The 23,716-nt window shown below is 33.3% G+C and overlaps 1 protein-coding gene across 2 annotated transcripts in view; it reads left to right on the forward strand.

Moving 5' to 3' along the window:
- Positions 1-20,385, forward strand: part of LOC139502885 (uncharacterized) — a 37,716-nt gene extending 17,331 nt beyond the window's left edge. The window contains exons 19-30 of one of the 2 annotated variants that reach the window (XM_071292532.1): positions 2,555-2,717; positions 4,490-4,618; positions 5,747-6,394; positions 6,837-9,281; positions 10,135-10,326; positions 10,849-10,998; positions 11,398-11,560; positions 12,016-12,170; positions 17,387-17,523; positions 18,055-18,163; positions 18,515-18,713; positions 19,342-20,385. In XM_071292532.1, the coding sequence (XP_071148633.1) occupies positions 2,555-2,717; positions 4,490-4,618; positions 5,747-6,394; positions 6,837-9,281; positions 10,135-10,326; positions 10,849-10,998; positions 11,398-11,560; positions 12,016-12,170; positions 17,387-17,523; positions 18,055-18,163; positions 18,515-18,713; positions 19,342-19,634 (4,783 nt within the window). In that variant the 3' untranslated portion in view covers positions 19,635-20,385. The remainder of the gene's footprint in view (positions 1-2,554; positions 2,718-4,489; positions 4,619-5,746; positions 6,395-6,836; positions 9,282-10,134; positions 10,327-10,848; positions 10,999-11,397; positions 11,561-12,015; positions 12,171-17,386; positions 17,524-18,054; positions 18,164-18,514; positions 18,714-19,341) is intronic. The other variant, XM_071292543.1, reaches the window with a different exon arrangement.
- The last annotated feature ends 3,331 nt before the right edge of the window (positions 20,386-23,716 follow it).

Below are 23,716 nucleotides of genomic sequence, written 5' to 3' on the forward strand. Positions count from 1 at the left end.
ATTACTGTTCACACAATTCATTATGTTATTGTCTGACTAGAACTCAATACAATACATTGGATAGCGAGTAATTCTGTTCACACAATTCATTATGTTATTGTCTGAATAGAACTCAATACAACACATTGGATAGCATTCATTACTGTTCACACAATTCATTATGTTATTGTCTAAATAGAACTCAATACAACACATTGGATAGCGAGTAATTCTGGACAGTCAATTTATTACTGTTCACACAATTCATTGTGTTATTGTCTGAATAGAACTAAATTCAACACATTGGATAGCGAGTAATTCTGTTCACCCAATTCATTATGTTATTGTCTACATAGAACTCAATACAACACATTGGATAGTGAGTAATTCTGGAAATATACTAAGGACTGAACATAAATTAACATATTTTTAAGTGTTTTATAGATTGTTCATATTATAACCTTTTCAGTCCAAAATTGTTTTTACTCGTGATAGGCCAATTACATATAAAGTCCTGATGGGCATGATTTAACCGAAGCTGGCATCTTAGCAATGAACAACTTTAGTTGTTAACTAAGGTCGCTAAATATCGAATTTCATTGCCCATCAATTGAAAATATTACACCGGGTTACTGATAGATGCTTTTGTAAACTATGTTTACAAAGGGATTAAGCATTAGCTAAACAAACCAACAAACAAGATGTTCGATCATTCGATTCGAAGGGCATCAAAAAACTACAAAGTACTCTGGGCACATGGATTTCCAATATTTCACGAAGCTGTAGGTGTTTTAATCTTCTATCCAATACACTTGATGTTCTAGAAGACAAATCTTCTTGCATTAACCTTTTATAAACATCAATTCTTAATTTGACTGCATAACTAAAAATATCTGGGCAAATTTCCTAATGTATATCATTCACTATTAAGCAAGAGTAGAATCGAAAAACAGTTCTTATGTTCTTGTCTCGTATTTGTTTTCATCAACATAAAAAGGACGACGGTAATCTACTTCCTTTGATTTGGATACCAAAAATTGACAAAAACTCTTAAAAGATCGAAATGTAACGGTCTCGGCAAAATATTCTTCCTAATGTCATTTTATGCTCCACTTACGATAATAGAAGAACATAACGTTTTCTGGACTGTGCGTCTGTTCGTTCGTCCTTCCGTCTGTCCCGCTTCAGGTTAAAGTTTTTGATCAAGGTAGTTTTTGATGAAGTCCAATGAATTTGTAATTTAATTAATACACATATTCCCTATAAAATGATCTTTCTAATTTGAATGCCAAATTTGATATTTGACCCCAATTTCACGGTACGCTGAACATGATATTGCGATTGAGGCATTTGTTTGCTATGAACGGATTCTTGTTTACGTTTCTCACTTCCACTTTTTTTTACTTAAAAAGATATTCTTCAAACATATTGCGATGAGGTAAATAAAGACAGCAGAAGTATACCGCTGTTCAATAGTCATAAATCGATTGAGAAAAAACAAAACAAATCCGGGTAACACATTTACACCGAGGGTTACACATCAACTTCAAGAGGAAAACTACGAATGAACAGAAACACTACAGTGAAACAAAAACAAACGGCAACATAGATAAACTCAACAAGAAATGTCAAACAAATGTGGATTCTTAAAAATAATAAATTTAATAACCATTTAGATCTACACCTCCTTATTTACCAATACCTTTGTAACAGAGAGGGATGTATAGTTATTTTTTTGACAAACCAAATTGATTCTAAAAACAGAAGCCCCGAAGATGATATCATAAAAAATAATAGTACTTATATTGGTGACAACATACCTGTCGAGTTTTGTGGATTAACATTTTTTTAACTAACTGTCGGGTATTAGTTCAGTAGTTGTTGGAAACGAAACTACCGGTCGACTACTTTAGTATTCTAATGATATTCAATTTATGCAAAACCTTATCATAAACCAATAGAAAATGCATCAATGAAAAAAGTCAATTTCAATTTCGGAAAAGTTGATGATAATCTGACACTAAATAATCCATATATCTGTGAATGCTATCATTCAATTTAACAATTTAGTATTACCGAGTAGGTCGGCTTCATTCCCAATTTATATCTTAAATTGACACAGATGGACGTCTTCGAACTGGAATCTCTAAAAAAGAAACGACGATTTAATTTTACCCTTAGTCAACTTTTCATTTCTCAGTGGTAACATAGCCCTGTTCCATTATAGCGCATGTGCGTGTCTTAATTATATGTCTTTTATGTTTACATTTTACAGATTCATATTTTGGTACAAAAATAATAAATCATAACGTGAATACAAATTGTTTTAACCTTATGCTGAATAATAACTTGAATATGATATTTCTTGAATACATTTACAACTTTGTAACGGTGGCCTTCTTATTAACAATAATACGTATTATATCAAATCATTATCAAAATCAAAATAATAATAATCAGAATATCAATAACAACCATTCTACTTATGACAGTACCAATAACAATAATAATAGTAAAAAAAACCATTCATTAGACTTCAACTTTCAAGTGATACAAGTATATTATTCTCCTTTAGCATGGCATTCCAAATGAGAGGAGTGGTAGAAGCAGATTTTTACTATTTCAAGAGCGGTGCTACAATAACATCACAGTTTCAGTCGGCATCACCAACGACCTATTCCCTTTCAGTAAATCCAAGCACAAGAGAATTTTCCGCAAGGTTGGATATGAAGAATTTGGTAAGCATTTTATCTCAAAAGAGGGACGAAAGATACCAAAGGGACAGTCAAACTCATAAATCTAAAACAAACTGACAACGCCATGGCTAAAAATGAAAAAGACAAACAGAAAAACAATAGAACACATGACACAACATAGAAAACTAAAGAACAAACAACACGAACCCCACCAAAAACTAGGGGTGATCTCAGGTGCTCCGGAAGGGTAAGCAGATCCTGCTCCACATGCGGCACCCGTCGTGTTGCTTATGTGATAACAAATCCGGTAAATAGTCTAATTCGGTAGGTCACATTCAGGAAAGGGAAGGGGATTGTAGATACGACGTAAGGACCATATCCGATATCATTTGTGATACGGTTATTCCATAACGGTCAACCAACTCGTGATGGCGTCCGTAAAATTTACGAAGGTATGATTTCAACTTCACCATTTGGAACTCTTGGTTTAATAGCTTCCTTGTGAGCAGCAACCCTCTATCAAGAAAATCATGATAGGAAATGCAAGCACGGGAATATCGTATCAATTGGGAGATATATACCCCGTATGCAGGTGCTGCTGGAATGATGCTACTTAGAAATGGAAAGTTCACAATTGGAAAGCTGAAATCATCTCTTTTGTCGTAAAGTTTTGTTTTCAACCGACCCTCATTGTCAATTTCTAGATGTAAGTCAAGATATGAGGCCGACTTAACTGTATCTGTAGTATCCTTTATCTCTAGCTCGATCGGATAGATGCGTTCCACATAGTCACCAAATTTTGAATTATTTAGTGAAAGAACATCATCTATATAGCGAAACGTAGAGTTTAAGGATAGTGCTAACTTCTTATCTTTCTTCCTAAGAAGTTCCTGCATGAAGTCAGCCTCATAATACAAAGATACAAGTCGACAAGTAGAGGGGCACAGTTTGTTCCCATTGGAATGCCGACATTCTGTTGAAAACACGTCCTCCGAACGTAACAAATATGTTGTCAATCGAGAAATCAAGCATCTTGATAATATCAGTTTCAGAGTATTTTTTGTTCGAATCAGAGTGATCCTTTACAAAGTAGGATTTATCCTTCCCTAAGACAAGATACTTGTATCTACGTTGGCCATTCTTTTTTACGAAGCAAAGCAATACCAACTCTTTCAATTTGTCTTTTAGTTTTGAATGTGGAATATTAGTGTACAGAGTAGAAAAGTCAAATGTTTTAATACTGTTACAAGATGAAAGAAAGTTAGATTGTATGTACTCTAAAAGATCTTTGAAATTTTTAAGTATCCACATCTGATTCACGCCCCCTCTAGAATAGGCAGTTTTACAATAACTTTGAAGCCCATCTTTGATTGCTGATAAAATAGATGTTAATAAATGTTAATTAATGAATATATTATATAATAAATTCAGAAATTAAAGCGATGTTTTTATTATTGCGAAAACTGCGACAAGGTTATAATCGCAGTAATTCAAACTTGCATTTTCACGTTTTTTATGGTTTTACAGGACTTTTCTCAATATCTCAAAAAGATATAATCGTATTTTAGTCTTAAATTACGAAATCGCAATAATAAATGCACGCAACAATTTCTGAATTTACAGTACTGTTATATAAAGTTTATGCATTGTAAATGTAAAAAAATCAATGCTTAGGTTTGATAATTATATTTAAGCAACAGTCTGAACTCTAATAAACGTGATACCTAGTAATGATAAAAAAATGAAAAAGATATATAGATATTAAAAGTTATCCTTGAAAAGAAAATGATACATATTTAATACATGTATTTCAGAAAGAGAATTTCTTCCACAGCGAGATTAGCCCTACGTTCTTTGTAGAGAGTCATTACATTGGCGCAACTAAAGTTCCATTTGCAGACCTTAAATATATGGACAAGATGTACGACGCAGAAGTTATTCCAGTGAGTATTTAAGCAAATGGTTAAATGTTTTACATGAACATGTCATACTAGTATTTGAAAAGTCCTTGTTAGTATTGTTCAAGTATGTGCTTCAAATTTCGAATTTAACTTCAACTTGAAAGGAAATGATATAAGGGTTACTGAAGTTTATAAAAATGGTTTGATATAGATAGTTGCTATTCAAATGTATTAGCATATAGATTATTTAATTTGCAGACGTAGATAATTGAATGTAAACATAACAAATTTGTATGTCCAAAAGGTACATGTATGATACCCATGGTAAATAACTTTATCTCAGGTTGTAACACAGAACAAAATTTAATGTTGCAAGTAAAAAACAGAATTTGTGGTTAAACAGAATATAAATAAGGAGATGTGGTATGATTGCCAGTGAGTCAACTATCCATACACACCAATGTCAAATATGATCAGGATCCGGTTGTTCGGTGGTTGTTGTTTGTTGGTGGGGTTCATAAGTGATTTTCGTTTCGATATTGATTATACCGGGTTTTTTTTTTCTGTTTAAATGGTTTTAAACTAGTAATTTTAATAGCCAAGGCGCGGTATTGAAAATCTTTTATTGAACCATGATGGTTTACTTTTAATAGATTGTGACTAGGGCGGAGTGCTCTCTAATCATCACTCATATCGAGTTTTACTCTCTCATGATCAATCATATCAGATTTTGTCTAATGCTTAGATCGTTTCTGTGTGTATTACATTTTATTGTTGTGTCGTTTTTCTCCTCTTATATTTAGTGCATTTCCCTCAGTTTTCGTTTGTAACCCGGAGCTGGGTTTTTTTTTCTATCGATTTATGAGTTTCGAACAGCGGTATACTACTGTTGCCTTTATATATCATATTTGTATTGATTAATTGACACAACATGAAAACTCTGAGGAATAAAAAAAGTTCATTTTAAATGAATGGACATATGTCATTGTGGTCTGCTGAACTGTTCATAATTTTTGTAAGTCCTTTTCTTCTTTTTGTGAAATATCAAATGCTACCGTTCACGATAGAAAACTGTTGCTGATTGATAGGTCTTTGCACTTGCATGCACTCTAATGCAAAATTATACTCCGACATAATTATTCAATTGAAATCATGCAATTTATCTTTCAGTTTGATTACCAATATGGAAAGTACGAATTAGGCTATACATACACAATGAAAGGACAAACAGTTACTAGAAATTTCCTACCACGTCTGCCTTTTTATCCATTTTGTGGAAGAAATCAGATGTTCATGTCTCTTAAGCCAGGAGTTAACCCTCCAGAATTCAGAGAATTTCAATTCAAATATTTAACTAAACTATCAGATCCATCGGAGGACAGCAGAATGGACAAAAGTTCTGAAGAACGTCCATTAGATCAGACTAGTCAAGAACAAGATCAAAGTTATTCACAAAATGGTATTTGGTCAAATCTCAAGAGTCTTTTCGGTGCAAATACAGAGAGTGAAGAGTCAATGTCATCTCAACCTCGTCAGAGAACACAACACCAATCACAACAAATAAACAGCAGATCCCAAAATCAACAATCACAACAAAGTAGAAGTGATTCCCACCAACAGTCACAACATCGTCAATCTTCCAGCAGTTCCCCAGCATGGTATGGATTTGGGATGCGATTTGTTGGCGTTGGAAGTAAACCAGAACGATGGACACAGTTTCGAGGATATTATCAACGTAATCCAACAAACAGACAGTATAGTTTTAATTTCCATTATTCACGTAATGCTTTTCCAGTGATAGAACAGCATCCATACAATGTAAGTACTTCATTTCACTCTAATGCAGTAATAACATTAATTTATTTACTTTTTGATTTAAAACGAGTAATTATCAGCGAAAAATGGACCGTATCGAGTTTTTATGTTACCATCATAAACTAAAGTTAGATATACTTATTATATTCTTCGAGGTATTTGATGTAAACCTTTCGGTCTATCTCCTCTTGCCCTGGTATCTTCCAATCTTTTGGAAATATGAAAGTAAACTGTAAACGGAAAATGATCATCAATGAGAATTATCAAAAACATAAAAAAAAAACAAGAATAATCAGCAATGCAAATCTCACAACCACGATTTCATGTTATTCAGTTATCATGTAAGTAATATTACAAGGTATAGAATAAACAATTATATGGACCAAATTCAATTTATATAATTGAATAATATTTAGGTAGCCTTGTATTTGTTTTCGTATTACAGGTCGAAATAAAGGGAACAGGTACATATCCAGAAATGGAAATAGAACCTTCGTCTATGTTGAGCTCATCATATCAAAGAGAAAACCAAAGACTAATCCAGAGATTTTTGCAAAGACACAATGGAGAGGAAGCTTCTGATCAATTGTTGAAATTAGAGTCAGTTCGGGGAAAAGATAATCTATTTGACTTGATGTCAAACCCAAAGCATCTTCAGAGAGATCTTATCGAAGAACTAGTCCAGGAAAATAAAAGGTCTGCTGACCCAAATACACAACAGCTGATCAAACTGGCAGAAAATCAAAAACAAGTTTCACAACAGTTTCAAAGCCTTGTGAAGCAGAGACATAATGTTTTGGAGTCGTCCAGTAAATTACGAAAATTGAACAACTTAATAGAAAAACTATCGTCTATTAACGATGAAGCATCAAAGCAGTTGGAAGAAATACCAGACAGTTTACAGAAAGACGTAATTTTGAAAAGCATTGTCCTAAGGCAACAGGAAAACCAGAGGCGTCTATGGGTGATCAAGAAAAATTTACAAAGTCATTTAGACAGACAACAAAAACAAGCACTTGCTCTTAAGGTACAAAGCTCTTTGCAGGAGGTTCAAAAATTACTCCAAAAACAGTCACAGAAAGAGAAAAGCAGTTCAAAGAAGTCATTAGTCATGAAAGAACTTCAAGCAGTAAAAGAGGAACAGGCCAAAATAGTTGGAGATGTATCGGGTTCACCAAAGAAGGTACCAAAACAGCCACTTCAAAAGGTTGTACAGATGACAGATGATTTATTACACCAGATTGTTACCCAGCACAATGCAAAAGAAAACGAAGAACAGGCTCTTGTGTTACTCAGTGTTTTGATTCAACGCCAGCAGATAGTAGAGGCTATTAAGCAAGCCACTCAAAATCCTGTAGACCAATCCAGTGACAAATCAATCGAAAGTAGCGAGAATGATAGTGTAGAATCAATTGGAGGTCAGCGGCAATGGAAAGAACTTGTAGATAAACTTCAAGATCAGGTTCGCGCTATTTCTATAGTTGTTGAAATGAGTGAACTTGAAAAAAATATCAATCAAATGCAAAAATCCAATTCACTAGATGATGTGCAAATTGTTACAGAACTAAGCAAGTTACGTTTGAGACAAATTCAAATGGGATTATCTCTCCCGAAATTGGCAAGACTGAATCAAGAACAAGCGAGAAACGTTGTAAACAAACTTGAAGAAATATCGAATGAGGTGGCCCAGAAAGCAGAACAAATCAGTCATTACAGTTCTGCTGTGTACCAAGTGAAAAAAATAAGCGAGTCGCAAATACAACTACTTGAAAAGGTTCAGAATTTAATACAGAACAAACAGGAAAAGAGTCTGCGAGAAAGAATTCAAGGCGATAAACTTGTCAATATGGATGTATTAAATAGATTGATAGAGAGAATAGAGAAGTCAGTACAAAGGAGTGTTCCACAAGCAAAATTCGCAGTTTCGAAATTGATAGCTGAAATTCAACTAGAACAACAATCCGTTGAAGAATTAGTAAAACAGCAGGGCCCAAGACAGGGAGGTCAACACATTGCTGATATTTCCAAAGAAATTATTCAGAAATCAAAACAAATCGTTGACACAATTGCTAAACAACCTAAACAATCATGGAGGTCCCAAAATTTGAAGCAACTAAGTGAAATGGTCCAAAAACAAGATAAAATCTTACAAGTTGTAGAAAGGGACACACAACGTATTTCGTCTCCTGAAAAACAACAGCTTAAGAGCATTTTACAAAGGCAACAACGAGAACTTCGTGAAGTCAAGGGTTCAATTGACAGACAAGTTCGGATGTATATAGCATCAAGGAAACAACAATCATCATCGGCGTCTCAGGAAATGCAGCCAATCACACAATCTGATAGTCCAAGACGGTCAAGTCATCGTTCAAAAGAACAACAACGAGTTGATGTTCCCTCTGAAGTAGCTCTCTTGATTAAAGAAATACAGCAAAATTTGGAGCAGATAAAACTACAAGTATCTCAAATGTCAAAACAAAGAAGGTCACAATTAGTTAAAGAATCTATCAGATTAACACAGGAAGCCGTTGCTGTTGTGTCTGCTCATCCGCAGATAAGGATACCAGAAAATATACTCCGGCAAATCAAGGAAATCCAAAGTACGCTCCAGCAAATGATAAGTCGAGATGTCCATTCATCAGACGAGAAAAGCTTACAACGTAGACAATCAAGCGAATTGAAGGTACTGAAAGATGAACTCAAACAGCAGACGCGTCAGCAATATGCTTTAAGAGAAAGTATACAAAGCTCCGAACAAGAATATGATAGTAATGAGCAGTACAGAGAATTGCAAAAGATGTCGGAACAGTCGGCAGACAACCAGATGTTTTGGAACATGGACATAACATTTGGATACAAAGGTCTTCTTCATAAGCATATACACGTAGAGGTATGTTAACGATTACATTATGAACATATTAACAACATCAACATGTCTTTATGGTATAGTAAACTAGAATAAGAATGTTTATAAGATATGAAGTGTATTTTTATTTTTATTGATAAGGGAGTTTGACAAGTAAGACAGAAAAAAAAAATTTACCATTTAATCCGACACAATTAAGGTCCATCTCTTTGGTCTTATGATCTTTTATCTTTTCAGTCTAGGTACTTATATTTCCTCTGAAATCAAAAGGACACTTTTTTTAACCCTGGTCATCTGTTTGAAGTGGTCATTCCTTTTCCTTTATAGCCCATTAATAGTTTTTATTTAAGAGAGATTTTATATATATAAATAGGAAAACAAAAATTTAAGGCTGAAAATGCACCAAATATTTATATAAAATCTTTCACAACATGGCATTCTCCAGATTGAATCAAAGAGGAGCACATGCTTATGGTATCAGCATTGAGTCTATCATCTCCTGGAATAAAAGTTAATTTGTAATTCCTTTGTAACAATCTACGTGTGTATCTGTGTAAGTATACAAATTGTGACTTAGATGGAGAATTTTCTCATCGGCACTCATACCACATCTTTTTATATCCATATAAAGCATACCGAATGTGCACTAAATGAAACAAAAATCCAAAGCGTCCTTGATTTATTTTTATTATTTTATGGGGTTGGCCTTTATAAGATTGATTCATATACCAAAACCTTAAAGAAAAAAAACAACAACAGCACAGACATCAATGTTACTCAGAATATGATACATAAACGATTACACTAACATTCTTATACACCTGTCAGAAATAATAATATATTTACTGTTAAGTTTTAAAACCTCTTTTTTCAATAGGGTATAGCTGAAAAGTCGATTGCCCAATTGCAATGGGAAGCAAGGCAGGCATCTCCACAGAAAGACGATTTAGTACGTAGATATCTGGAAGAAAAAGACAATCCGACATCTAAATCAGGGCAGGCATACAGAGAACTTAAACGGGAATTAAACATGTTTCGACATTATCATTTTAATGTAAAATATGTCATGGTAAGTTGGTTGTAATTAAGAAAGTTATTTGTTGTCCATTTGTTTTTGATGTGTTTTGTTAAATACTTTTGCCATGATGAGGGACTTACCGGTTTGATTTTCCTCTGAGTTCAGTATTTTTGTGATTTTACTTTTTACTATATAGTTGTAGTAGTATGCTGTAATTATATTTTCAAATGACTAAACTTTAACCATAATAATGAATTAGTAAGAAAATGTAAAGTAAAGTAAGAGAAAAAGGTCGAATTAGCTAACTAATTTAATTGAATCAATTTTTTTTTTTAGATAAAGTCCACCTGGATTATAAAAACATATAGCATTTAAATGATGAGACTTGAAAATTATAAGAGTGGAACACTATTGGTCCTTTAAACGACTGTGAAAACCTTCGAAAAAAATGTTACCTTGAAAATAAAATCCCTATCGTAACTGTTCCTTTTAGTTGAAGAACCATTGTTTTATCATAATCAAACATAAATCATTTCAATTCAACAAAGCTAATTAATTTTTGTTTATTTCCAGAATGACTTCGAGCCATTTTATCGTATGATGTATTGGCGCTTCCAAGAATATATGAAATTTGCTTTGTATAAATATGGTGAATTTTATATGCCAAAGGAAACGGCTGATAAAATTGAGTTTATGTTTGATATGCACAGAAATAATAAACAGGTTAGAACATCTTAATAGTTAAAACACACAATTTTGGATTGCTTGATTTCTATTCCCTACGAATTACTTATCTATTTGAAATGCACATAAAGCAAGGACACTTGTAAGTTCCAATCAAGATGACAACATTTGCCATATTTTAAGCATATCACTGAAACAATGGATTCTCTAAGTTAGATATAAAAAGAAAGATGTTTGGAAATGTTGATGAGACAGCAACTCAACAACGACACAATGATGTTTTCCAACGAAAGTCTCTATAGTTCATAAGGAAATTGTATCGCCAGTCTTATAAAACAAATGACTACAGTTGATATGAAAACGAATTGTCATATAAGAAATAACATCCAAAGTAATATATCTCACATGCTTAGTTAATCACTTACATCTTTTTGCCAGATGGACATAACTCTGTCCACACCGTATGAAATGGACAGATTCCATGGTGTTTATCTCCCATGGATGGCCTATATGGAAATGTTTTACAGAGCTGATAGCATCAAACTGCCCGAGAGTGTACCTCAACAATCGCCATTATTTACTGCATCTCAGAAACTGCCAGGTAAGATAACAACTAAAACGAATATTCTGAAACGAAAATCGTAACTAGTAGTTCATAAATAATTGCCTATAGCAACACTTCTAATGGAAAAATTATACATGTATTCAAATGAAGATATTCCAAATGGATATCATATTATTTGTCTTTTTTAAGTTCAACTTGAATGATAAGCGTATTTTGACAAAATTATACCAAGCTTATTGCTTTACTTATTATTCAATTTCCCCTTTTATCAATCTATTTAACAAAAAGAAATAAACGAAAAGAAATACTTATATTATTCAACTTATATTGTCAAAATCGTTGTTTCATGTAATGCCCCTTAAAAAAACCTTTACTGCTGCATCACAAAAACAAAAAGGACCAACTGAATATTCAAACTCAATTAGTATAACAAACTATACATCGGGTTAGAAGAATTAATGCTACAGAAAAATATTGTTTTACAATTAAAGGTGAATGTGAAGTCCGCCAGAGATCAGTTAGAACAATGGATGAGCATGTAATAGAATTACCTGACACAAGGTCATGTGACGTTATTCTGGCTATGGACTGCTCCCCAGCTGCTAAATTTGTTGTAAAAGCTAGAAGTGAAAATCCACAGAAACGGGTAATTATGTAAAAGCATTAAGTAAAGGCTAATAGATAAAACCGATGATAGAAATATATATACGTACACGTACGGCAATTCATCGGATACGGTAGAGTTCAAATTTACGTTTATGAAACTGAGTATATTTAAAGTATTCACACATTATTAAAAAGATTTGGTTTTCGGCTATTTGCGGCTATCTTATCCCGCGTGCTGTTGTATGGTTTATTTTCCACACAAAAAATACTAAACAAAAAAATGTTTGCATGTACTCGAATTCATTAACTAAATAGTATACGATTTCATAAATACTTAAATACGAAGGAAGGTACGCTGGGGCTAATGAAAATCAACGTTCGAAGTACGACCGACAATAATTGGAATGGTCACATCAAACAGAAAATAACGAGAACAATAGATAACAATATTCGGAAATATTACGAACACCAATTCAAAATTAAGTAGTATGAAAACTACTGAAATCAGTTTCAAATTTGTTTGATCCTCTTATGTGTTACGAAAGTTGTTTTTTAGCTCACCTGGCCTAAAAGGCCATGTGAGCTTTTCTCATCACTTGGCGTCCGTCGTCGTCGTCGTTAACAATTTTTCAAACATCTTCTCCTCTGAAACTACTGAATGGATTTGAATGAAACTTAGCATGATTGTTCCTTAGATTATCCTGCACAAAGTGTGTGCTTCGATTTTTGATCCGTCAAAAAACATGGCCGCCGTTACTTAAAATAGAACATAGGGGTCAAATGCAGTTTTTGGCTTATATCTCAAAAACGAAAGCATTTAGAGCAAATCTGACATGAATAAAATTGTTCATTAGGTCAAGATCTATCAGCCCTGAAATTTTCAGATGAATCAAACAAACCATTGTTGGGTTGCTGCCACTTAATTGGTAATTTTAAGGAAATTTTGCAGTTTTTGGTCATTATCTTGAATATTATTATAGATACAGATAAACTGTAAACAGCAAAAATGATCAGCAAAGTAAGATCTACAAATAAGTTAATATGACCAAAATTGCCAATTGACCCCTAAAGGGGTTATTGTCCTTTAATGACAATTTTTCACAATTTGTTCATCACATTTGCTAACTTTAAAAAATCTTCTCCTCTGAAACTACAGAATGGATTTGGATGAAACTTAGCATGATTGTTCCTTAGATTATCCTGCACAAAGTGTGTGCTTCGATTTTTGATCCGTCAAAAAAACATGGCCGCCGTTACTTAAAATAGAACATAGGGGTCAAATGCAGTTTTTGGCTTATATCTCAAAAACGAAAGCATTTAGAGCAAATCTGACATGGGGTAAAAATGTTCATTAGGTCAAGATCTATCAGCCCTGAAATTTTCAGATGAATCAAACAAACCATTGTTGGGTTGCTGCCACTTAATTGGTAATTTTAAGGAAATTTTGCAGTTTTTGGTCATTATCTTGAATATTATTATAGATAAAGATAAACTGTAAACAGCAAAAATGATCAGCAAAGTAATATCTACAAATAAGTTAATATGACCAAAATTGTCAATTGACCCCTTAAGGGGTTATTGTCCTTTAATGACAATTTTTTACAATTTGTTCATCATATTTGCTAACTTTAAAAAATCTTCTCCTCTAAAACTACTGAACCAAATTCAACCAAACTTCAACTGAATGATCAGTAGGGTGTATAAAATAAAGTTTGTGCTTTATTTTTTATTTCGTCAAAAAACATGGCCGTCATGGCTAAAAATAGAACACAGGGTAAAATGCAGTTTTTGGCTTATATCTCAAAAACTCCAGCATTTAGAGCAAATAAGACAAGAAGTTAAAGTATTTATTAGGTCAAGGTCTACCTGTCCTGAAATTTTCAGCCGAATTGGGTAACTGGTTTTTCAGGTATAATGCCCCTGAATTGATGATTTTAAAGAAATTTTGCAGTTTTTGGTTATTATCTTGAATATTATTATAGATACAGATAAACTGTTAATAGCAAAAATGTTAAGCAAAGTAAGATCTACAAATAAGTCAATTTGACCAAAAGAGTTATTGCCCTTTAAAGACTTTTTTCACAATTTGTTCATCGTGTTGACTTACTTTAAAAAATCTTCTCCTTTGAAACTGCTGTATCAATTTCAGCCAAACTTAGGCTAAATGAGTTTCAGAGTATCTAGTATAAATTTTATATTTCATTTCCTTGTATGTCAGAAACATAGCTCCTATGGCTAAAATAGAACGTAGGAGAAAATGATTTTTTTTTTGCTTTTGAAGAAAATAGGACGATTCAAAGAACATTTAAATAAATTGAAAAGCCAAAATAATCATTGATGAGAGATTTAACCAAAAAAATTAAGGTGAGCGATTCAGGCTCTTGAGAGCCTCTTGTTTAATTTATAACATTCATTTATGACTTGTGATGCATGTATGGCATGAGACGTTTACCATGTCGACGCACCCGTCCTCGATTCCTTTTGAGTTCAAGCGATTTCCTAATTCTATTTTTGTTACATTGACTTGTCATCTTAATCTATTTATGAGATGTTAACATCGAAAAAAACTCGTGTTGACTGAATGTAACTTGTTTGAAACAAAGATACTGGTAATCCGTATAATGTAAACAGTAAATAGATGGAAAAAAAATCAAACAAATTTGTAATACCCCAAAACACATAAATAAAGGCAACCCTAATATACGTTCAAAAGTCATAAATCGATTGAGAGAAAACAAATCCAGGTTACAAACTGCAACCGAGGGAAACACATTAACAATAAGGAAAACAACGAAACATCAGAAACTCTGAAGTGCAACAAAAATAGAAACGACAATGCAACACACACAGAAACGAGCTATAAGATAACAACTGCCAGTTTCTGACTTGGTACATAACATTTTAAGAAAAAAATAGTAGGTTGAACCTGGTTTTGTGGCTAGCCAAACCTTGCACTGTTGGCAATGTTGAATACACCACTAAAGTTATAACATTACATGTCAGGAATACTTAACAAAAAAAATGCAAGAACATCCAGGACACAGATATACACAAATAAACAATACAATAGTACATTTCGACATGCAAACCACAGTATAACAACAAACACGTAAAAAAAAACCTATGATAACACACAAAAAACAGCACAACAGAACCCCTAAGAGTACGTCACACGACTGTATCAACGCAAAAAATGTGAGGTCACATGTAAATTTTAATAAAAATGATATTATTCAAGATTAAGTTTGTAATTATGTTATTTACTGCATTTTATAACAATTACAAGAATATTAATGTATAATTGTGTTAGTAATTATTTAATGAATTGTATTATCTAGCTATGTCGGTATTTCTTTTAAACCAAACTGTAAAACAAATTAATCGTGTACATATATTTGCTTTAAACTAAAATCATATAAATTAAATATCTTTACTTTTACGTACGAATAATAAAACAGAATTACAACTACAAACGATAAGACATTCAACAATATCCGATCAGAATTACAAATACAACATCATAGCTAAATACATAAATGTTGGACAAACGAATTCCGTTACACATCTGTCACAAACAGATTCTGGGTGTATCTGTGACTGGGAAATGTGTTGGCCTGGAACCACACACATACAATAAACAGTACGGCAAGTTTGCACGGACTCTAACTCTGGGACTAGCTCTTGTAACAAAAGACGACTCTGGTTAGCGCGATGTATAATTTAATAAGTTCAGCATGGAATACAATTGTACAGAGTTGGAACTGCTCAGTGTAATACTAAATCCAATCTGCCACATCAAAATTCAATTAAGAGATTACAGGAAAATTTAGCACATAGATAATAATTAACAATAGAACATGCAGACTTATTTATGGAATTAAAGTCTTGGCTTGTCACATACGAATAATAGATCATTTCAAGTAAAATGTCGCTAATTGAAAAACAAATTAAAACATGAAATTAGATTAGCTTAATCTTCTAAACTTGACTTAAATCTTGCACAATAAAAATAACAAAATCCCTTAGTGAAATATGCAATTATAACAAAACAGTGATTTTACAAAATCTTTTACAAAATGTCCGAAAAGTCTCAAATCAATTTTTGTCCATTTTCCCACTGTGACACATCTTACAGCAATGCGAATTCGCGCTTAGCAAAACCGTCATACTTGTATTTGGGAATATGTCATGTTCGGTACCAGACGATGTAAATGGTAAACCACAATCTAAGACGTGGTAAAAATGTCCTTAGTTAGTTTAGACACAGTTATATCGTATGGATCAACCAATTCGTGATGGTGTCCCTAAAATATACGGAGTCTCATTTTTAATCTTCCCCCCTCATAACTTTGTTGGAACAGTTTCTTTCACTAAACAATTCAAAATTTGGTGACTATGTGGAACGCCTCTATCCCATCGAATTGGAGATAAAGGATACTACAGATACAGTTAAGTCGGCTTCATATCTTGACTTCCATCTAGAAATTGACAATGAGGGTCGATTGAAAACAAAATTTTACGACAAAAGAGACGATTTCTGCTTTCCAATTGTGAACTTTCCATTTCTAAGTAGCAACATTCCAGCAGCACCTGCATACGGGGTATATATCTCCCAATTGATACGATATTCCCGTGCTTGCATTTCCTATCATGATTTTCTTGATAGAGGGTTACTGCTCACAAGGAAGCTATTAAACCAAGAGTTCCAAATCGTGAAGTTGAAATCATCCCTTCGTAAATTTGACGGACACCATCACGAGTTGATTGACCGTTATGGAATAACCGTTTCACAAATGATATCGGATATGTTCCTTACGTCGTACTACAATCCCCTTCCCTTTCATGAATGTGACCTACCGAATTAGACTATTTACCGGATTTGTAATCACATAAGCAACACGACAGGTGCCACATGTGGAGCAGGATCTGCTTACCCTTCCGGAGCACCTGAGATCACCCCATGTGTTTTGGGGTTCGTGTTGTTTATTCTTTAGTTTTCTATGTTGTGTCATGTGTACTATTGTTTTTCTGTTTGTCTTTTTCATTTTTAGCCATGGCGTTGACAGTTTGTTTTAGATTTATGAGTTTGACTGTCCCTTTGGTATCTTTCGTCCCTCTTTTTTTTCTACATACACACACGATAGGCTTTGAACTCCACGATATTTCAAGCGGTAGTACCTCAAACTGTTAACAGCTATAGTGTAATAATTCGTATTTAATATCTATTATGTAACTAGACATAAATATTTATTTTAGGTTGTTACTGTGATTGCCGGGGAATCAAGAGTGGAAGTAGTAAAACAAGGCGTTAGCATTAGTGTCAAAGTTAATGGTCAGCAGCAGCCATTGTCACAGGATAAATCAGTAATAATTAAAGGACAAAGTGGAAAATCGTGAGTATCATTGTAACCTAATTTGATAAGTTTAATCATTATAGAAAGGGACTTTAGTAAATCTCTTAGACTGCGGAAATTTAATTTCTCCTCATACTATTTTAGAAAAACGAGAAACGATATGAGCAAGCAAAGTTTTTAGCGTTTAGAAAATTTTGAAAAAAGAGTTAGTAATAAAACACTGCTTGTTGAAAATACTGACAAGGGTCAATATAAACGTTTTATACAATTTTTTGCTATTAACTGATAATCTACAAGTCTAATGAAACATTAATATTAATGCTTGGAATCTAAATTTCCAAATGAGATGATATCGGGTGCATCGAAAGATTAAAAATACTATGCATATATAAGCTATGTATAAGCTATGTATATGTATAGCCGATTAGCTGTATGTTTTCTATTGAAATAAGCAAAGCTGAAAATTAATCTCGTGCACCTTTCTACTTTAAAGATCAAATAAATACTTAATTTTTTTCATGTTCATTATAGACTAAACACAATTGTTCAGAAGTGATATGTTTCTTTTAGTAGTAAACAAGACGTAATTAAAGTTTCCCAAGAAGGAGAAGATGTGATGATGTCTTTACCTCAAGAAGGAATCCGAGTCATGGTGTTACGTGATCAAATCAAAGTACAGGTAAAAGATTCTGAAGAAAAAAGGATTACATAACACCCTTTATATCTATAAAATGTTAGATCATAAGAAGAATCCCCACAATTTACTGTTTGAAATGACAGCCAATTTACTCCTAACATATTTGTTTCATCGTGACTTGGTCAAGCATATCTGTGTATTAAAGAAAATCACTCAGCAGACTAATACATACCTTAAATTATATTATTTAATCCAACTTAACTCAAAATATATAAATAAACATATTAAACGTGTAACAAAGAGAAAGCATCCTAAGAACACGAGTTAACCACAAATATGTTTGATAAAGTCACTGAATTATACAATTCAACTACAATACTGTGTGTTTTACAGGCATCTCCATTCCAATACTCCAAACTCTGTGGAATCTGTGGAAATTACGATGGCATCCCACAAAATGACCAAGAAAATCCACAAAGACTACAACAGAGGTCACCTAGCTGTTTGTTAGCAGATAATATTTTACCTGACGATAGGTGCAATGTTCAACCAATCAAAGACCAATGCAGTAAAGAACAGCCACAGTCTCCTGGTATGTGTTTTAGGATACGTAAAGCATTCCTTAATCTATATTAGAAGAAAATGTTAACATTTAAAAAGATTTGCATTTTTCAGATGAATTTTGTTTATCAATACATGCAATATAATTGAAACGTTTTTCTTCGTCGATTTAACATCTGCATTTCCAGCAAAAGTCACAGGGGTGTGACCGTCAGACGTACAGCATTAATGTCATAAGAAATGATAGCTAGGTTTGAATTTTAAAATAACTTTTTGTATTGAACCACATACAGTATGCGGAATGCCATAATTTAGAATAACTAATTCAAAGAATTTAAGCATTGATAAGCAAAAAGTTGTCACTCTGATGAACTTGGATAGAATGCCGACAAGAGATCTGTGTTAGTGGTAGTTTGTTATATTTGTTATTCTCGTGGGATTTTGTCTGATGCTTGGTCCGTTTCTCTGTGTGTTACATTTTAGTGTTGTGTCGTTGTTTTCCTCTTATATTTAATATGCGTTTCCCTCGGTTTTAGTTTGTTACCCCGATTTAGTTTTTTGTCCATGGATTTATGAGTTTTGAACAGCGGTATACTACTGTTGCCTTTATTTACATTTTTGTTTTACTTTGTCTTAATATAGTTTACATTTAATTTCAGATGCATGTAAACCTGTGCAAAAGCAACTAGTAAAAACAAGGCAACAAAATGGTAAAAGTCAGATTTGTTTCTCAGTTGAACCTGTAAAGGAATGTAAACCAGGTTGTAAGGAGATCAAACCAAGAGGAAAGCGTGTATCAATGAAGTGTTTAGATCAACAAAATAGAAGCGCCCAGATTCTTCTCACTCATAGCCATCATCGTCCTCTGTCCGAGATTGCATCGATCTCTGTTCCTAAGCAGGACCAATTTGTAACTGATGTTAAGGAACCTTACAGCTGTTCTAGAAATTAAATGAAACATTTTCAGGAAATCTCCATTTTAAACGACCCATGGACTCTCCGATTTTTACTGTTTAGCTAAGCTTGAAACCCTGTTATTTGTATGTTTGTTTCGTAACGGTTTTTCTTTATTATTTTTTGCTTCTTCATTGCTTTCGTTTTATCTAGCAGTTTATACACTTGTTACTTATTTTCAAGTATATTATTGCGTCGCCAAATATTACATATGGTTCTATATAAAGTAAACAATGTTTATGAACTGCAAATGAGTTGATTGTTGATTGAGTTGTATTGATAGTATTTATGACATTCATTTTGAGCGATATAAATAGGGCATTAACTCAGAGGTGTTTTGTATTTGTTTACATTATAAATCCTCTTTTGAGTAATATTTTTGTTTTGCTTATACAAGCTGTGTATATATATTCGTTTGCTACTTTTTCCTTGTTTATGTTGTTTTTTATTTTATTTTTCTATAGGTTCATTTTTCAATTTGCTAATTTAGAATCTAATTTTTGGTTTTAGTATATGTATTGTCAAACTTTTTATAAATAATTGTTTATATTCCGATGATCTGCTTTAAATATTTTGTAGTACCATGGTTGTATTTACTGTTACCTCTAGTCTTAATATAATACTATGGATATTTATATGATTCTAAAGTCGTAAACCAGTAAGATGTAGACACGTATCCTCAGGATAACATAATTTATATGGGTTTCTAATGTATATAGCTTTTAGCAAATAAAGCATGCAGCATTTTGTCTGATGGTTTTTTTTTCTTTCTATATATGTGATTGAAAAGAGTTGTTAGGTTTATAGGTATGCCTTAATGGACTTGTGTTAAACAACATAATTGTTAGACTTAATGTCATTAGTTGGTCCGCCTGAAATGTAAAGTATTTGCCGATTTCAGTCCAGGCGTATGCCATTTCACCAGTAGCTTATGCTTTTGAACTGCCACCATTTCAATGATACATGTTTTCTATGATATTTCATTTAACGAAATCTTAAAAAATACTTTTTTGCTTCGAGCAAGTCTTATGAAAGGTGTCTCAGAAACACAAGCCGTTCACCTCGAAATAGCTAAAAAAAATCAACAATATGAAGTATATGTGAACATTTTAGTCTTAGATACATGAATTTTTCATTAGCTGTTGCTGGCTTTGAACTAGCTGCCAGTTACTGCGAGGACTCTCCGATCAGTACTTAGTGTCTTTCTGTTGTGTTGATGTACTTAAACTTATCATAGATACCAGGACTAAATTTAGTATATACGCCAGACGCGCGTTTCGTCTACAAAAGACTCATCAGTGACGCTTGAATCTATAAGAAAACATTCAGGTCCACTGCGGTTTCGTGGGATGCATTTCAATGTGTATAAAGCTGATGAGTTAAACCTTTCTTAACTGATTTTTATAGTTTGCTCTCATGATAAACTGTTAAACCACTGTCAAATGTTAGTGGAAGGTTGGCGACTTAAAACTGTAGTATATGTATATCTCTCCCAGTTTATACCATATTCCATTGGCTTTGTTCGTTGTAAAAGACTGCACAGTGACCTAAATTTGTTAATATCTTTGTCATTTGGTCTTTTGTGACAAATACCACTACATGTATCTGAGGCAAGGTCGCGTATACCAAACGTCGTTGTATTCAGGCAAAGTGGTCTTAACAAATAATATCAAGTCTTTATTCAATGTTGTCAATTCCCACCAATTAAAGGCTAACTGATTTGCATTAGACAAATCTGATAAAAATTAGGCGATGTTGGTTGATTCCCAATGAAAAAACTATCCATCAAAGATCAAATGAAGTGGTTGCAAGCAATTATAGGCAACTGTACAGCCTTCAGCAATTATAATAATGAAGAAACCTATACCATATAAAAGGCCCCGACATGAAAATTATGAAAAAAAAATAGCGGCCTGATTTATTATAAAACACAAATATGGTAGATATGAACCAACGACAACCATTGAACTACATGCTCCTGACGTGGGATAGAAAAATGTGGCATGGTTAAACATATTTGAGAGCACCCAACCATCCCCTAACCTTGACAGTAGCCGACATTCATAACATAAGAACTATAAAAATCAGTTGAAAAGGCGTAACTCATCAGATAGATACAATGAAATTCATCAAATAAAAAAACAGACAGGACATGGCAAGGTCTGTAAATATCCTTATCTTCGATGTTAAATAAATATGGACAACACATACGCATTGTATGAAATGTAGGAGTCGATCAAGATCATGATGTTTTGTATATGCCGTCGTTCGAGGATTTTATTTTCAGTAGTTCATATTCCATCGTGCCTATGCCTTTGGAAATCTAAAATGAAGCTGTCTTCTTGTTTCCGTTTGTCAATGGCACTTGCCCAATCATGAAAGACTTTAACAAGCTGAGTTTCACAGTTATGACTTTTCCCAAATGCGTGTTGTCTGTTGTTTGGAATGTTTAGGTTTTCGGAATGCTTTCTCAGATTTAAGTAATTGATATCATATGATCCAATTATTTGTATAAAACAGTGAGTCTGGTCTTAAATTAATGTTATTACTAGTAATATATAATTTTTCTTTAAAAGTTGTCAGATTTTGGCTCTTTTCCACTATACTGATACGGTTTCTTTGTCGATAGATTGTTGAAAGTAGTGAAGCATTACCTCTGAGATTTTAGTTTTTTACTCTTGAGTGAATGTTTTCTTAGCTCATTGATTTCGCATCATTTAACGCTTTCTGTACCTATTAAGATTCACTGGTTTTTTTCTCATTGTATATACCAGTGGCGACTGGCGACTGGTGTTACGAAGATTGAACTTCGAACTTATATATTATTACAATAGATGTAAAAGAGGGGCGAAATATACTAGAGGGACATTTAACTCATTGATCGTAAATAAACTGCCAATGCCATGCCTGGAAAAAAAGATGGACAGACAATTAATAGTACACAAGCCACAACATAGAAAACTAAAGACTAAGCAACATGAAGCCCACCTAAATATTGGGGTGTTCACAGGTGCTCCAGAAGGGTAAGCAGATCTTGCTCCACATGTGGCACCTGTCGTGTTGGGCATGTTATCACAATCCAGGTCTTATTCGGTAGGTCACATTCTTGAAAATGGAAGGGGAATGTAGTTCCGTCATTATAAAGAACATACCCGATATCATCTATGAAACGGTTATTCCATAACGGTCAGCCAATTCGTGATGGTCCATAAAATTTACCAAGGGATGATCTCAACTTCACCTTTTGGAACTCTTGGTTTAATAGCTTCCTTGTGAACATCAACCCTCTATCAAAGAAATCATGATAGGAAATACATGCCCGGGATCGTCGTATCAATTGGGAGATGTATACTCCGTATGCAGGCCCTGCTGTGATATTGCTACATAGAGATGGAAAGTTCACACTCGGGTAGCTGAAATCATCTCTTTTGTCGTAAAGTTTTGTTTTCAAATGACCCTCATTTTCAATTTCAAGATATGAGGCAGTCTTAACTGTATCTGTTGTATCCTTTATCTTTAGTTCGATGGGACAGATGCGTTCAACATACATTTGAGTTATTTAGTGAGAGAACATTTTCTATATAACAGAAAGTAAAGTTAAAGGATATTGCTAACTTCTTATTTTTCTTTCTAAAAAGTTCTTGTATAAAATCAGCCTCATAATAAAAAAAGGAATAAGTCGGCAAGAAGAGGGACACAATTGGTTCCCATTGGAATGCCGACAATTTTAATGAAAAACACGTCCTCCAAACCTAACAAATATGTTGTCAATCAAGAAATCTAGCATCTTGATAATGTTAGTTTCAGAGAATTATTTGTCTGAATCGGAGTGATTCTTTGAATGGTAGGATTTATTCCGCCCTAACACAAGATACTTGTGTCTACGTTCGTCATATCTCTTATGAAACAAAGCAATAAGAACTCTTTCAATTTGTCATTAGTTTGAAATAGGGAATACTTGTGTTAAGTGTAGAAAGGTCAATTGTATGTACTCTAAAAGATCTTTAGAATATTTGAGAGTCCAGATCTGATTCACGCCAACTGTGGAGTAGGCAGTTTCACAACAACTTTAAAGCCCGG

The sequence above is a fragment of the Mytilus edulis genome, chromosome 1 (assembly GCF_963676685.1).
Source record: "Mytilus edulis chromosome 1, xbMytEdul2.2, whole genome shotgun sequence".
In the NCBI taxonomy this organism is placed as follows: domain Eukaryota; kingdom Metazoa; phylum Mollusca; class Bivalvia; order Mytilida; family Mytilidae; genus Mytilus; species Mytilus edulis.